Source organism: Anopheles ziemanni, chromosome 3 (assembly GCF_943734765.1).
Source record: "Anopheles ziemanni chromosome 3, idAnoZiCoDA_A2_x.2, whole genome shotgun sequence".
Classification (NCBI taxonomy): Eukaryota; Metazoa; Arthropoda; class Insecta; order Diptera; family Culicidae; genus Anopheles; species Anopheles ziemanni.
Window position 1 is genome coordinate 79,065,781 of NC_080706.1, and position 15,825 is coordinate 79,081,605.

Here is a 15,825-nt window from a genome sequence, read left to right on the forward strand (position 1 = left end):
GCTGTGAACAGTTGATGGCTATTAAAATATTTCGAAACCTTTCTATGAGTTCTGTTTCTATTTGCAAAATATCGCTCAATTTTTCTATGTTTGAAAAAGCCCGACGACAAACATTTCCCGTCGTACTATTTCCACCCATTTGCCTTGGTTCATCTACTTTTACACCAAATTCCTTGTACATCTTTTCCAATACAATTTTTTTTCGATCATTGTACATGCTTTTAAAATTTTTAGTAACCTTCCATTTTTTAAATTCAATTCTGTACGAAATGTGAAGCAAGCATTCGAAAAATCTGATCCAACAGTGCAGTGGAGATATTCCATAAGATAAATTCTCAGGAGTTGGAATAAATCCATTTTCTAAGTGCTCTACACTGTTCATTTCGGTTGGTTTTGCACCACATATACAACATGTTTGCATAGATAGAGTGTCGGTTAAATATGCCAAAATTTTTCCATCAATTAAACTCATGTAAAATGAATAGTTTACCGTCACATTACTTGTTTCATTTAGCTGAATTGTATAAGGAACTAACCTGGTTATTTGGCTTTTGATTTCGTCTACTGTTTGTAAAACTTTTTCTTTTGACTCTTTCGCAAACTCGATCACAATTGGCCTGCAAAACCTAACACTTTGAGGCATCAAGTTTATCCAGATGATATCTGAATCGTCACTGATGAACGAAAGACGGATAGGCGTTAATGCCGATACTAATAAATCACTGTCTGATGCAGTATTTTCTCCGGAACCATGAAGCGGTTGATTGTAAATGCTGTGTCCACTAGATCCGTCAATGCCCCACGAGCACAATAATACGACGCTTAGTGAATCACACAAAGAAGATGAAAGGTGTCGCAAGATTTCTGCCTTTTGTATTTCAATTATTCTACACGCAGTGTGATTAACCAACTCTTGTAGATTAACTTCAGCTTTTGTTTCACTAATAGAAATAAAATCTTCACTTGGTGCGCAGGTTTTTTTAAGTTTGTTGATTTGGTAATATGACGGAAAAACTTTTTTTGATACTTTATGCAAATCATTATACTGGGATTTTGAGAAACTATTGTCTATAAAACATGCCAACGCTTCTTCGGCAGATACTAAAACATCACTTTTGGTTGTCATTGGCATAACACTTGAAGGATTTTTCAAAAACATGTCTATCATACTCATCAGCCTTAACTGCTTTTCTTTAAAAGCTAACAACCTCACTGAGTATAATTCCTTTTCGAGATTGCCGTTGATATCTGTCTCTTTGGCCACACTTCGACGTTTATTCCTCACGCAGAGATCATTAAACTCTTTTTTTGGCCGTCCACGACTTTTGTTTTCCGTATAGGCACTAATGTCAAATGGTTTGTTCAACCAGATTTTCGAATCCTTTTGAAAATTCTTCGAGTTTCTAGCACATTTCTTCAATCTAGCCTTGAAACTTTTTTCCAGTATCATCAACTTATTAGTCACTTTCAATTTATCACACGGTTTGATGCTTACTTTACTTTCAATGAACTGTAAAGCATACCCAATGTTTTCCTTGCAAGAAGCATTGTTTTTCAAAACGTTTATGATATCATTGATTATAAAGGAACCCATCGTGAAATTATTAAATCAATCTCAGATAGATTATTTACTTGAAAACTAAAAAAACGTTGTTCGTTCTCCAAGGAGCTTTCTGACAATTGGTGTTTATGCTGTTCAAGGTAAAGCTTGAATGATGTTTTTATAAACGAACGTATGTTATATATGTATCTTTTCAAATGCATACCGCTATGGTATGCCGTTCGAAGGTCAAAATTTTAACATCTACCTTAGCTGTTACTGTATGGTTAGGGTATATTGTTTTCAAAAGCAAATATTATCAAATATTTGTGTTCACTTCTATGAGTTATCCACCCACAATTAGCGGCGTTTTACCATTAGGGTAGAAAAAGAGTGTCAGGTATATCTACCCAAAATTCACGGCTTTTACAGGTAAGGGTACAAACAGAACAAAGTGTTAGTGTAGGGTACATTTATTATTATTTATTATTTTAGTGTAGGGTACATTATTCCGAGGAATTTTGGGTATAAAAAAATGGGTTTGTGAGCTGTAGAACAAGTAAAAGCGACCTGATACATTCAAAGCAAACCAAACCAAGTTTCATTCTTTGCCAGTGACTTGGCTTGTCTTTCCCCTTTTATGTGATGTTCAATCACTACCCTGCTTCACATTTTTCATTGAATGAGAATTTCAAATTTGAATGCATTGAATGAGAATTCATATTTCTTACCACACATGATGCTGCATATGGCATGATGGAGGCGCCTAGTAGCTGATAAACTATAAGCTTCACATCTAAAGTACAGAATAACGTAAAGATGCGCGCGTATGCGCAAAAAAAACTATCATTTATTGTTACAAAACATTCTAGGCTATAAGTGGGTATGCATCATATTACAATCTTTCGCAATCCTTAGCGATGGCATAAGGTTAAAAACAGAAAATTGAAAAATTTTCCGGGAGTTTTGCGAAACAATGCTTAATATTTTGTGACATTCAATTTCAATTAGCTTAAACTGTCAATAATTTTAAAGCTTGATAATAAACCTTTCCAAAACTGTGCTTGGAATCCGATTCCGACCATTATTATAGGAGTTACAGACCTTCAAAGTTGATGGATTTTTTTCAATTTTTCACGCAATATTTTCACAAATCTTGACTTTGAGAGGCTGTTTCTCAGAACCTGGAAGAGCAGAGGCTCTAGTTTTTGGGTCATTTCTTAGTTTCATCTTGTAGTTTAAGAAAACATGTCTCTTTTTTCTGAAATCCAAAAATGAATTTTTGATTTTTATCCCGGCTTCGCTCCATCGTGCGCTGGTGATAGGTTTAAGGGCTGCCCCGTTCGATTCCACGCCGTAGGTTGGCGCTTTCATTAGCATCAATTAGAAGTCGTTCGCGTCGAAAGCCTAGCCCTCTCGGGAGCTCCAGGGCAGGGTTTGGTCGAATGTGTTCCCAGACAGCCCGGTCGAAGTAAACGCAGAAGCTAGTGGCTTTTCCACCACGTCATGTTTTGGGAGTTTATTCCCGACCACGAGTTGGCATGACTTATCGGACTGATTTCGCTCGCCGAATTGAGACCATCGCCTGTCACGACCGACAACTCGTCGATGAGCCGCCGCTGAAGGTCTTGAACCATTGAACTTGACGGATGGTACCAATGGGCGACGAAAATCGGCATCCATGGTCATGGCGCATTCCCGATACCGATGAAAGCGGTGGAGATAAAACCTTGGAAACAGAGCGCGACAGCCACGTAGCCAAAGGAAACGAGGCCAGGGCAGAGATTAAGTAACTACAAGAATTCAGTCCCCCCCCCCGGGTTCGGTTTTGGGGACCGCGACGGGGAGTGGAGAAAGCAACGAGCATAAAATTGTCACGTTTTTGCATGCATCTTGAATGCATTTTTCATATTAAAATGATTTACGGTGGCGACCTGCCGCGGGTCGAGGAATTTACAACGCTTGCCATATATATTTATTTTCTTTACTACGCCAAGTGACAACATAATAAAGCGATGGCGAACGGGTTATGGTGGGCGAAGAGAAAAACGAATGAAAAAAGGTTCATATACCAAGAAGGAAATCCTAAGGAAGACGCGTGGGGTTTTTACCTCGCGGAGATAGTTTGCGCGGGTTCATTGTCGTCGGTCCAGCAGAAGGCGTCTCGTACTTCATGGAAAAGAAACAACGCACCGACCCAACGTAATGAAGCGAAGTAGCTAAACGGGATCAATTGCGTGCGGTTGTGTTCGGTTGAAGCTATAATCGGGAAGGTGTGCGGCAGAATATAGGCATCGCTACCGCGAGAGACACCACCGAAGAATGGAGAATGGAGGATGCTGCCCGGACGCAAACGGCAGACGAAGCGATGCGCTTAATAAGGTATTTAAACCTCGTCAACAAACTTCATATCGCGGGTGGGAGGGCAAACGTGAATGGAAGCGCCCGTGTGGCACCTCCTGCATCGCCATAAATAATCCGCACCGCACCAGAGTGTTGTCACCATTAATTATGGGGCTTTTAAGGGGGTCGAGTTCGGACGATTCCTGTTCGCCCAAGATGCACTCTGCCATTGTACGTTTAGTGTACCTTGAGGCGGTATGTGATACCTAGGAGCTCGTGCGAGGCATCTCCACTGCTGGGACAATGCTGCGAAAACCTGTTTGCCACCGAAAGGTGACCTTCTCGTACGAGGTGGAAATAAATCTCAGCCATTCCAAGCGACACTCCACTCCAAGCTCTCCCGAGGAGTGGACAAAGTTGCAACCGGCGGGTAAAAGGTGGAACCCGCGGGAAAAGAGTCCCACCCGGAAATCACGGATCATTAGACTAATTTGCTTGGCGCGCGCGGCAACGGTTTGGGGACACTCCGAGGAATACCAGATGTAGATTTAGAACCAAGTTCCCACCGGTTGTCATCGGTCGCGTAAAAATTGCCCTTGCGCGTCGACGGAGGATCATGGAGATGATGTCATAACCGTTAACACGTCAAAGCATCCGTCAACGTGGTCCGCGGTAAGACGATTCCCATTTGTTCCGATGCCTTCAGAAGCAGGCAGATGATGCAGAAGATGATTTGTTTGCATATAGGGAAGAAATGACAACACTGCTCGGATCTTCGGTAGAATCCTATCCGGTTACTGCGAAACGTCTTAAAAAACACACACAAAAAGAAAACAACGGCATCGAATGGGATAGCTCTTGCTCTTGCGCTCGACAACCACGAGGTACCGCGGGACACACCTTCTCGCCGCATCTTCCAAGAAGATTGAGACATTCCTAAGCAAACATTTTCCACCCGATGTTCGTTCCAGAACAGATTCATCACACGAGGTGAAGCAATGCGGTTTTGTTTGGGAAGCACTCTACCCCCGCCAACGATATGCTGATGATGGTGATGACGATGGTGATGATGATGCTGATGACGCTGTCGAGGACTGTTTCAACACCCAAGCGGGAGCGAAGCAAAATGTGGAGCATCTCGCGGAGCCCCGGGGAGGTGTTTGAAATGTGAGAAATTGTGAAAGCAAATCGTGCGCTCTAAAGTGTCACTAACGATCTTGCCCCGGGATCTAATGAACTGTGTGAGCGACGACGAGCTGCAGCTGTATCAATAAACTTATCCGGTGTATCTGGGCTGACGAGTGATGTGGTTCAGTTTTTTTTTATCGACGCTTTGGACGTCTTCTTTATCGATGAATTTGTCATAGATGTTTAGTAAAATATTTGGAAATAACTCTTAGAGCATTATCCAGTGTCTAGGACTTGAGGTACCTTCAGTTCAAAACCCCTAAAAGACCCTCTCAAAATAACCGCAAATCGTGGCCTTCCTTCATAATGTTGAAATTTGCATAAATCCGCTCTAGTGCCGCCTTTGGTCGCAATTCGTTTAATGCTTCTCCATTGACCTATGAATCAATTTCCCTACCCTTAAGACAAAACGCTCCAATGATATGCAGATAACCTTCACCGGAGCCCTACAAAGACATCACGAACCGTGGCCAACAGGGAGACCTTCTCATTCCACCCGCCCGTGTGCCGGCTTAATTATGCCAGCATGCCGGCCCATTCCACATATGCTAAAGAAAAACCTCCAGTCCCGGGCCAATCCCATCGCGGGCCAATCCCAGCTCATTCTTTCTTTTACTGCGGTGGCGTTGCCTGGCCATCGGTTGTGCAATTAGCAAGCAGTTCTAGCAGTTCGAGCCGCTTATTTATCCGTGTCATTGTGCTTTCCACAACCCCAAAACGATTGCATTTCATTACCTGCCTAGCCACTGAGCATAATTATTAGCATATACACCGCGCGTCACGGTATGCAGTAATCATTGCATTCCCGATACCGTGCACCTTCGACGACGGCTGGTGCGCCATTGTGTTGTTCATTTGTTTCGCCCGAACAGGGTCGGATTTGGCGGCATTAACACAGTGGGACAGTGACAACATTTCGTCGCTTGTCGCAAAACAAATAAACGTGGCGGCGCGGAATTATCGCTGGACTACATCTTGTGATCACTCCCAAAAAACCGGCCTGCCTCGATGGAAGAGTTTCCACCAACGTTGTCACCAGCCGGCGAAGGAGAAGGCTCGTCCCGCACTCTCCCAACGGTGACGGAGCGCTCGGTTGTGGGCCTGCCCAGTCGACACGATGTGAAGATTTACGATACCACACGGCCACACGTACAGCTTGGGAGCTCCAACTCGGTCACGAAGTCGGCAGTGCAGTGCAGTATTTCGGCCAGCCCGTAGGACTTACTAATTAGGTAAAGAATTCGAGCCACCGAAAAACTGGAACTCCGCCAAATCAACCGTAAACTTCAAACATTAACCCACGGGAGCGATGGCGTCGTTGCAGCTGCCAGTTACCAGCCCTCCTTCTCCCGTGCGGTCTCTCTTTCATCCTTCCAGCATCCAGTAGCCGAATCTGGAACGCTTTCGGTTCTACTATTGTTTGCCAAAGCAATTGCTACCTAAACGCGACGGAGCTGTCGTTTGGAGGAATGGTCCCGGTCGGCTTTTCAGATGCAACTTCAGGTAAACATCAGGTTTAGTTTCCTCGAAAAACTACAAATGGTTAAGAAGGTGTCAAAATACACACCACCGATTCGGGCAGTATCTTTCGCACGTAGGGGTTTAAAGACTCCCGGATGTTTGCAAGCTACCCCCGATCGCCTCGGAGGCATTGTTGTTACACGATCGACTGGTTGTCGGGTTGCAGCAAAGTTCTAAATTAAATATGAAACCATGTTTCCGTGCCTGGCCCGATCGGTTTCTTGTTTGCTTTCTTTGAGGGATCAGCCTTCTGAAGAGAAAGCACAAAAATAGATCCTCTTTATTACCGGTCGCCGTTCGTCGGTTGGTTCTTTTCCTTCTTACGGGGTGTAGTGTAAGAATGTTTATGTAATCGCTTTTGCGGCACCTTTTCCTTTTCCCCATATTTAACACCATCCTCAGTTATCGATGCTACCGGAGTCTGCTTTGTGCCTGCATAATCCGCTATAATCCACAAACGCACGGTGACAACTCGGCCGCAAAGAGCGCACTCGCATAACCACATTCGCTCACGTTAGTGCTCATTTCCGTTCCGGCTTTTATTCATGCGCTCATGTGCTTCGTCCTTTGCGTGGTTTCATCTTACGGAAAAGATCCGCTCGTTTCCCCACGAGCAACGTCAACATCCCAGTCCGGTCCCGCTGAGCGATGGGAAGCGCATAACGGCGATGAGGTCGTTCAGTGTACGATGGCCGTTTTCAAGGCGGATATTACTGTCGTTTGCGATAATCGACAATCGAGTGTCATATTCTGAAGCCGATCGAAGTGCTGATGACCCAATCGGCGTGGATGGTACAAGATATTGCAATAATCTTTTGTCGATGGACATTCGAGAACGAGCTTTGGATGAATTGATGCATTTTGTTGTATGGTTGTTGTACATTTGTATAGTTGCGCATGGGAAACAACTCAATCTGTTGGAAACAGGTTTTTTGTTCCTCACGGTTATCCGCCTTTTACACGAGGGTAGGGAGTAAATGCTGTTTTCCATATCGCAAAGTTTGTAATTCACGTAAGATTTCTTTCAATTACATATTTCATGAATCTTAACATCTACAAGCTTTTCCTTTCACACGATCTTAACGCCCTTGTCATCTCATGTACAAATCGGTGAGTCAGATGATAAATATACAAACCGCCTTTCGAAGGGATGATCCAGTGCCATTAAGACGCCTGCGGACGTCGAAAGAGCGGCGATTAGTAGGAAGCTCTTCAAACATTTGCCACACGTTCTGGCGAATACCCTGGGAAAAAGGAACCGAAACGTAGGCTAGCACTTGCCGAGGGGAAAGGATTAACCAAGGCGTGCGCTCAACTTCCACTCAGCGGAACAATCTGTAAACACTCGAGACGCAACAATCAACCCGATGGAGCATCAACAAAACGTTGTCAGCGTGGTGTAGGCAGACACTTTAAGCTGTATCTGGTTTGAACTAAACTCTGCCTAACTGGCAAGAAGGTTGTCTGAGGGTTCCTTCCAAATAATGACTCCAATTGCCACCGTTTTGTCAACGCCGTCAAGCTAATCGGTGGAAAGTAGAAGAACAGTTGGAAACGATTTCCATCATCGCCGCGACGCGGGCTCTCGTTTTGGGCCGTCTTGGAGTGGTGGCTCCCGTTCAATTGTGGCACTGAAACCGACGGGATTAAACTGACAGCTGGAGGAATGATGATAGAGGGCAACCCATGGTACCGCGTCGAGGATAGAAGGGCGAAGTCAAACCGGGAGCCCAGATTAACCACGTGATGGTGATGTATGACAGCGTCGTTGTGGTTTCTGTTTGTTCAGGCATCCTCGTACAGGGTCGGAGGAGGTAAAAGAAATACCAATGCATCTCCGCGTTCCATGGATTGAACCATTGATCGGTTTCGGTAGCAATGTGGTAACAATATTTACCAGCTAATGGCTACTCGGGTCGACTCAGTAGGCTTTGCAGGCGAAGCAGAAGCCGGTAAGAAATATCGAACATTCCGATAGAGGAACGAAAATAAAAATAAACACACCAGTAAGACACGGCTCGTTGTAGAGCGCGATTAGAGGAAGTCTGGGAAATGCGTCCGATGATCACCTCGCGTGAGAACCTTCCGTATATCAGGCGTGGATGCGTTTCTCTATTGATTTCTTATGAATTGTGTTTGATTTTATTATTGGACACTCTTGTAAACACTGAGAAACTTGTAAAAGGTTTGTCATTGACTGACATTATAACATTAAAAGATTTTATTTACAACTGGATTGAAGCAGATGATCGAGGATTTAATTCAAGCATTATTTTGCGTCAACATGTTTAGTTCGAAGGTCAAAGTTGCAGCTTTGTTTCGCTTCTACTCAGATAAGACTGTTTTGACCAACATTTGCTTTGGTATTCAACCAAAATCGTTATCAATGTGTTATACACTGCAAAAACAGCGATGAAATACACAACAACTGACAAAAATACTACTCCAGTTAGTTCCTTGAGGTCACGAGTAATTGAAATTTATTTTGGCACAAACAATGTAGAATGAGGACACATGTTAACTTATCCACCGAACGAAGACGAAAACGACTGTGAGGATGCTTTTGTATTTCCGCTGACCTGGAACGAGGACGAAGAGCTGGTCGACTTGGTTACCACCGTGCCATCGGCAAGTACGACCCGCTCCGAGCCGGTGTTGGCGTTCGAAGCCGATACGGACCCATCCTTTCCAATGTTCTGGCTTTGAGCCGATCCGGTCGATCGGTCTCCCTGCTTTCCGCCCTCCTTGAACGATTCACTGTTTGTCTGCGCCTGACTCGCCTGGCTACCCTGCGCCGTCTGCAGCGAAGAGGCGGCCCCACCGGATGTCTGTTCGCGCACGTTCTGTCCATCGCGGACCGTGTTCGTGTTGGTGTTGGCGTTCGACAGCGCCTGATGGTCCTTATCGAATGACGCCGATTGGCCTTGCGCTTGATTTTGGCTCTGGAACTTGTCGCCGGACTGGAACGACTGCTGCTGCGTGTTGGTCGCACTCAGCTGGCCCTTGCTACCGTCGGCGGCAAGGTTGGCGCTCTGACTACCGCCGGCCGTTTGCTGCTGTACGCTTCCATCCGGTCCGATCACCGTTTGCGAGCCGGTATTTGAAGCGGCACTCGACTCCATCGGAACTCCGGGAGCTTTAGGTTTGCCCGATCCACCAGTAGGTAAAAACACCGGCAGTGAATGCGGCGGTTCTTCATCTTTAGGGAACACAACGGCATCGTTGAAACCGGGGCGAGCGAGTACCAAGGCGACACAAGACAGAACACCTACCACAACGGCATACTTCACTAGGTAGTTCGCCGGCATCTTTAATGTTGCTCGTGTGGTTTACTATTGCGGATGGTTCGAACGACGCCAAGGCACGAGCAGTACTGAGCAGTCCGGGATGAGCAAACGGCACAGCATCACGGACTCTGTTAGGTTCAGGAAACCTGATTTCACTGACCTTACGTGATAAGTGATGATTACGAGTACTTCAAACGTGCGATCATGCTCGCCAAGGTTGATTATTGGTTTGAGTGAGAGTTTTCAAGGGTGTGTTTGTGACACAAACTTGAAGGAATCCCCCCATGTTGTTTTCTTTTTCGTAGTAACTCCGGAGGAATCTTGCTCTATTGAATCTATGAGATGGAATTCAATGATGCTCTCTTTCCTTGGGGTTTAGTTGGACAAAATGTTGTGAGGCGTGTTTTAGTCTGATTACTTCGGAGCTTGGTAAGGCATGAAATAATCTGCGGAACTGGGGATTTCCTGTTAGTCAGTATAGATCTGTAGGAATCGAACGACTTTATCTCAGTTTGCCAAATGTTTTGAAATTAGCTTTTTGATATGGTTTTAACAAAGAAGTACAAGCAAAACTTGTTTTAGATAACTGAGTGAGATTATATAAATATGTTTTTTTTTTTAAATTAATTTTCTTATGTTTTTACAAAAACTCTCAAAAATGAAGTGGCTTTCTCAGATGACGTCAACGCCGACGGCTTTCTACGCGATCGGAAACCAGTTTCCGATTAAATAATTAACGGAAAATCGGAACTTCCCAAAGAGCGGATCTGAGACATCGTCCTCGATATTGATATGCCTCACCGTTGTCTATGGAAAGTAAACTGGTCCTAGCAAATATCCACCAAGCAGGGTGAACTGGTGCTCTGAAAAACCCCAACTTAACACCCCGAGACTAAGGGAGTCCCAGGAGTAACACGCACACACATAGCGCCGGTGTGTTGTTGTTTGGAAGATCGCACAGAAGCAACACTACTGTCAATGAATATACAGTCTCGGCTTGCATCGGCACGTACGGGCGATTGTGATCGCATCGTCATCAACCTTGGCATCGAGTAACCCCTCTCCGCCACCCTCATGGGTGTGGTTGTGGAGTGCCGTCCGAAGCGGGACGTTGTACGTTCGCTTCCGTTCGGACTGCGGGTGTTGGGGCGAAGGGCAGAGTTCCAGCGGAGCGTGGCAAGCACGCCAAACCAGTTTTTGGAGATGCTGGCCGAAGACGAGGTCGAAGACGTCGCCGAGCTGCCGTGCGGCGAGTGCTAAGTTGCCACGCCACCTTGCACACCGTCGCCGTGCGAAATGTGTTCGATTCTGGTTTTTGTCGCTTTCAATGCCGACGTATTGTCCGACTCGACCGTCGCCGACCAGCTGTACGCAATGGACGAGACCACCCCACCCCAGCGCCGTCACCACCGGCCGAATACGGGTTTTGAGCTGCACGGGGAAAAACCAGTTCTTCAGAGGTTTTGGGGTAGCGAATCCGTAGATTGCAGAGTGTTGTTGATCTAGCGACGTTCAGTTCTACGTGGTACCGTCTTCCGGACAGACTCGTTTCGGACCGAACGCAGCTCGATTTGCGATAGTTCTCGAAAGGAATGCCGAAGTGCGGCGAAAAGGTTTGAAAACTCGAGTGAACTAACTGTACTCAGGTGTGACGAAAGGCTGAACGATGATACGGGTATTGATAGCGTGTAGTTTGCTCTTATTGTGTTCGCAAAGGCAAGGTAAGATCGCACAAAGGTGATATAAAGATCACCTCCCTTTAAAGTGCTTTTAACATACATTGTAGCTCACCCTTTCTAATATAAGAGCCAAGAGTATTAATGCGCAACGTTTTGTTTCTTGCCGTTTTAGGTGTAAATGGTCATCATTACGATTCGGACGAGCACGATGACGACCACCATCACCGCCATGGGCCGCATCAGCACGGCTACGGCCGCCAGGGTGTAGCGATTGGAGCCGGTTTCGGATACAACCCATACTACGGCATGCCACAGCAGTATGGGTACGGTGGTCAGCCCGGAAATTTGTTTGACGTGGTGACGAAAAACACGGCCGCAGTTTTCGATAACGTGAACAAACAGATCGGACAAACGTTCAATGCAGTCTCGCGACCGTTGGGTATCGGATTCGGGTTCCTTCCGGGGATGGTGAGCATTGGTGGTTCCTACGGAGGTGGCTATGGACAGTACGATCCACAGCAAGGTCCTGGGTTTAACCAACATGGGCAGCATCCGTTCCCGTATCCTGGAGCAGGAATACCCGGGCAAGGTCCACCGTTTGGCCATGGAGTGCAGGATAGACCATCGCATCACGGAAGACCTCACGGAAATCGCCCAGGACAGGGATTCCAACCGCAGAATCCTTCCCTTCCTGGAGTACCTCCTCTAAGTCCAACGAGTCCTACCGTACAACCTGGTGGTCCCAACGAATGGACCTCTCCTCCGAAAGTGCCAGATAGTCCCCCACCAGTTCCGGTTACACCTGCTCCACCGGCCGTTCCAAGTGTTCCCCCACCAGTTCCTCCTGCACCGGTCCCACCACCAGCGGTTCCACCGGTACCGGCTCCACCACCAGTACCAGAAAACCCACCCCGAGTCAATACGCCACCTCCACCACCAGTTCCAGTAAATCCACCACCAGTAAATCCTCCTCCTCCACCGCCACCACCAACATCGGACAATAACAGTTGGAGTCCCGACAATCTGCCACCAGTGGCACCACCACCAGCCGCCCCGAAAGGAGGAGACAACGTTGAAGATGAAGATGACGCCGTGTACGATATCGACATCCGCCTCGGTGGTGACGATAAGGTGAAACGAACAAAGCGACAGTTCTTTCCGAACCTCTTCAATCAGATTGGAGGTCTAGTGAATACAGCCGTCAACTCGGCCGGTAATTTGGCGCAGGGAACTTTTAACCCTGGTCAACCAGCTCCCGGTGGTTTTCCGAACTTCTTCGGACAGCCACAACGACCACAACGTCCACCTCAACAACCAGCACAGCCTGCGCAACCTGCCCCCAACACACCATCGCCACCACCACCACCACCACCGCCACCACAACAGCAGGGAAGTAAGTCTCCCGAGTTAAACCTTCAGACGCTTGGTGAAGATGGCATGGTTTGGACTTACGAATCCCTCGGGGTGAAGCCTCCTGCACGGGTGCGTCGTGACGTCGACGCCATCTACTTCCCCGACGACGAGGATGATGATCGTTTCACTAGCCACAAACAGCCACCCACACACAAACCCGCACCCGTACACCTGGCGGGAGTCTCTGGCTCGCAGGCGGGAGCACAAAGTCAGTCGCAGAACGTTGCGAATGGATTCCAACAGAGCAGTGGATCGCAAAGTCAGACGCAAACCGTTCAGAACCAGCACGGTGTGTTCAATCAGAATGCGGCTGGGAGCACGTCGGGTAACGTGGCCGTCGATGGTTCGTCCGGGCAGCTGAGTGCGGCCAACACGCAGCAGCAAAACTTCCAGACGGCGACCGGTTCCGGCAGCCAAAACCAGGCGAACAGCCAGTCGGCCAACTTCGATAAGAACACGGGCAACCTGCAGCTGTCCAACTCGAACGCCAACACGATGTCGATCCGGGAAAAGGACAAGTACAAGGAGCAGGCGAACGCCGGATCATCCTCGGTGAACCAGAACCAGTTCGGTCAGTCATCGAGCAACGCGCAGACTAACTCCGAAACGTTCTTCGAGAACGGCGTGCAGGGCAACAAGAACTCCGCCTCCAGCCAGAGCTTGCAGACGAACAAGGATGGGTCGGTGTCCGGTGCGACCAGTAACACCATGTCGAACACCTTCACCGGGCCCGGTGGCCTGACGGGTTCGTCCTCGTCTAGCCAGTCGTCGAGCTTCAACCAGGGCGGTGGAGGCGGCTCCCAGACCGGTGCCTTCAGCGGAGCGTCGAGTGGCGCGTCCAGTGGCGCTTCCTCCAGTAGTTCCGCGGCGAGCTCGTCCGCGTCCGGGCCGCTGTCGTTTAGCATAAGCGGATCGTTCGCAGGGCTTCCGCTGGGCACACCGTTGGGTGCCCCGTTGGGTAATCTCCTACCCAATCTATTCCCCAAGCTGGTGGGACAGCAAGCCGGTTAGAAGTAGTTTAGCGTTAAGATACGAACAAAGTTCGAACAACAGGCACAAAATGTTCAAGGTGACCCCCCTTTTTTAATGGGATAAAAATAGCCTACCTTTGCAGTGAAGAGCCGCTCGTTATCGTGTTTGCTTTTTGAATGTTGAATTCGTTTCCGAAATGATTCCCATTTTGCGTAGAAAAACCTGATTGCTTGATATTTTAAATGTTTCCGGGTTGCATGTTTCGTTTGTAACCTTTTTTCTTGGAGTTCGGACTTGGGTTCTTTTTGACTGTAGACAGGAAAACGATGACGTATTTGCCGTAAGTAGCGATTGTGGTACGCATGAAACATACTCCATGCAAGCATTTTAGTGGACCCTCTCTAGATGTTGCTAAAGAACACACCTGACACGCAACTCGTGCCACATTTTTGCGAATGATTGATTTCCCCCCGATTTATCCAAGGAAGAAACTAGGGTTCAGTATAATTTGTTCTTGCTTTTGACAGGAGCTTATTAAAAGTGACGCGGTATTGCCGAATATACGCCCACAAGGTACCAGCTTAGTGCCACCTTTTAATAATAAGAGGTTAATCGCATTTATCAAACGTCTAATTATTGGTGAAATATCCACCGAAAAAGTAAATAACATAGCAGGGAGCGCCCTCGGTTCGTAACCTTACCTTTTTTTTGTGTCACCCACTTTCTACGAAGAGGTGTGTAAGGAGTTCCAGACGCTGATTGTTATCACATCGTGATACGGCTTTTCCTCTTCAAGTGGAGTACAAAAATCAATATCTTCGACCTGCTCCGAGGCTCCAGGGAACCCGAGCGCGTAGGAGTTGAATGTAAATTTATTGCTGTCAACAACCGCTGGAGTGGCGACATCATGGCAAGTGCTCGAAATTCAATAAAAAATTCATTTCGCTGGAAATATTTACCCATCCCGCCCGGCAATCAATCGAACAGCGTTTGCGACGGCGGCTCTTATGTGCAAACCCAAGGCATCCGCCTCCGCCAACGTTTGTTTTAAAGGCTTCACCCGTGGCGGAATCTCGGTGTGGATCTCCCTCGGGGCGCTGTCATCGTATGTCAATGAGATTTTTGAATGTTATTAAAGATGTCCTCGCCTACTTGAGGCTCCAGGCATGCTGGCTCCGGTTGCACGTACCATGCCAACTGAAAACCCATGCAACCTCCAACGAGATGATGGTCTTTTTTTCCCTATGTTCATTCAAATTTTCGATTCCCCTTTTTGACGATTTCCTGGAAAGCGTAAGGCCAATCTGGGGCCCCGGTGCAAATGTCGTCAAGTGCGACTCGATTGGAGCTGGTAAAGAGTAAATATTTTCTAAATAAGCATGCCTTGAAATTGGAGTTGGAGGTTTGTACCTTTGACCCACCAGCGAGTACGCAGCACGTAAACCAGGTGTAAATACGCCCCTGGTCGAGTTTGCACGTAGTAGGCGAAGATTTCCACGGATTGATTCAATTTTCGATGTCAAAAGTTATGATCGGCGTAAAAAGACTAAAGACGATTCATGGTAATATGCATGAAAGTATGATTGTGGAGTAAAATGAATGTCGATTCAAAAATATAATGGTAAAGTTGTTCTTTTCCGACTTATCAAATGAGAATGATTTATTTTAAAATAATACAAAATCGGTCATTTGACCAATGTTTTCACCTCAAACAGAATGTTAATTAAGAGCAGATATTGATGTATGTCCAAAAATAACTGTACACCGGTCGAAATAAAAATATTCCAGAGCCAATGTGATCAAATAACATTCAAATAACATTTCCAACATTTTTTCCATCGAGCTGCACCCTATGAGTACCAGACACCTCGCACTCCATTGT

The 15,825-nt window shown here is 46.7% G+C and overlaps 2 protein-coding genes across 2 annotated transcripts in view; one reads left to right on the forward strand and one right to left on the reverse strand.

Annotated features, from left to right (window-relative positions):
- Positions 1–9,114: 9,114 nt before the first annotated feature.
- LOC131285560 (sericin-2-like) lies at positions 9,115–9,900 on the reverse strand. Its single transcript, XM_058314418.1, has one exon. It carries the CDS (start codon positions 9,898–9,900, stop codon positions 9,115–9,117), a length of 786 nt encoding a protein of 261 aa, XP_058170401.1.
- A 1,053-nt stretch (positions 9,901–10,953) lies between these two features.
- The window catches only part of LOC131285561 (trithorax group protein osa-like), a 61,671-nt gene continuing 56,799 nt past the window's right edge, over positions 10,954–15,825 (forward strand). Inside the window, exons 1-2 of the mRNA XM_058314420.1 lie at positions 10,954–11,128; positions 11,731–13,973. Of these exons, the coding sequence (XP_058170403.1) occupies positions 10,954–11,128; positions 11,731–13,973 (2,418 nt within the window). The remainder of the gene's footprint in view (positions 11,129–11,730; positions 13,974–15,825) is intronic.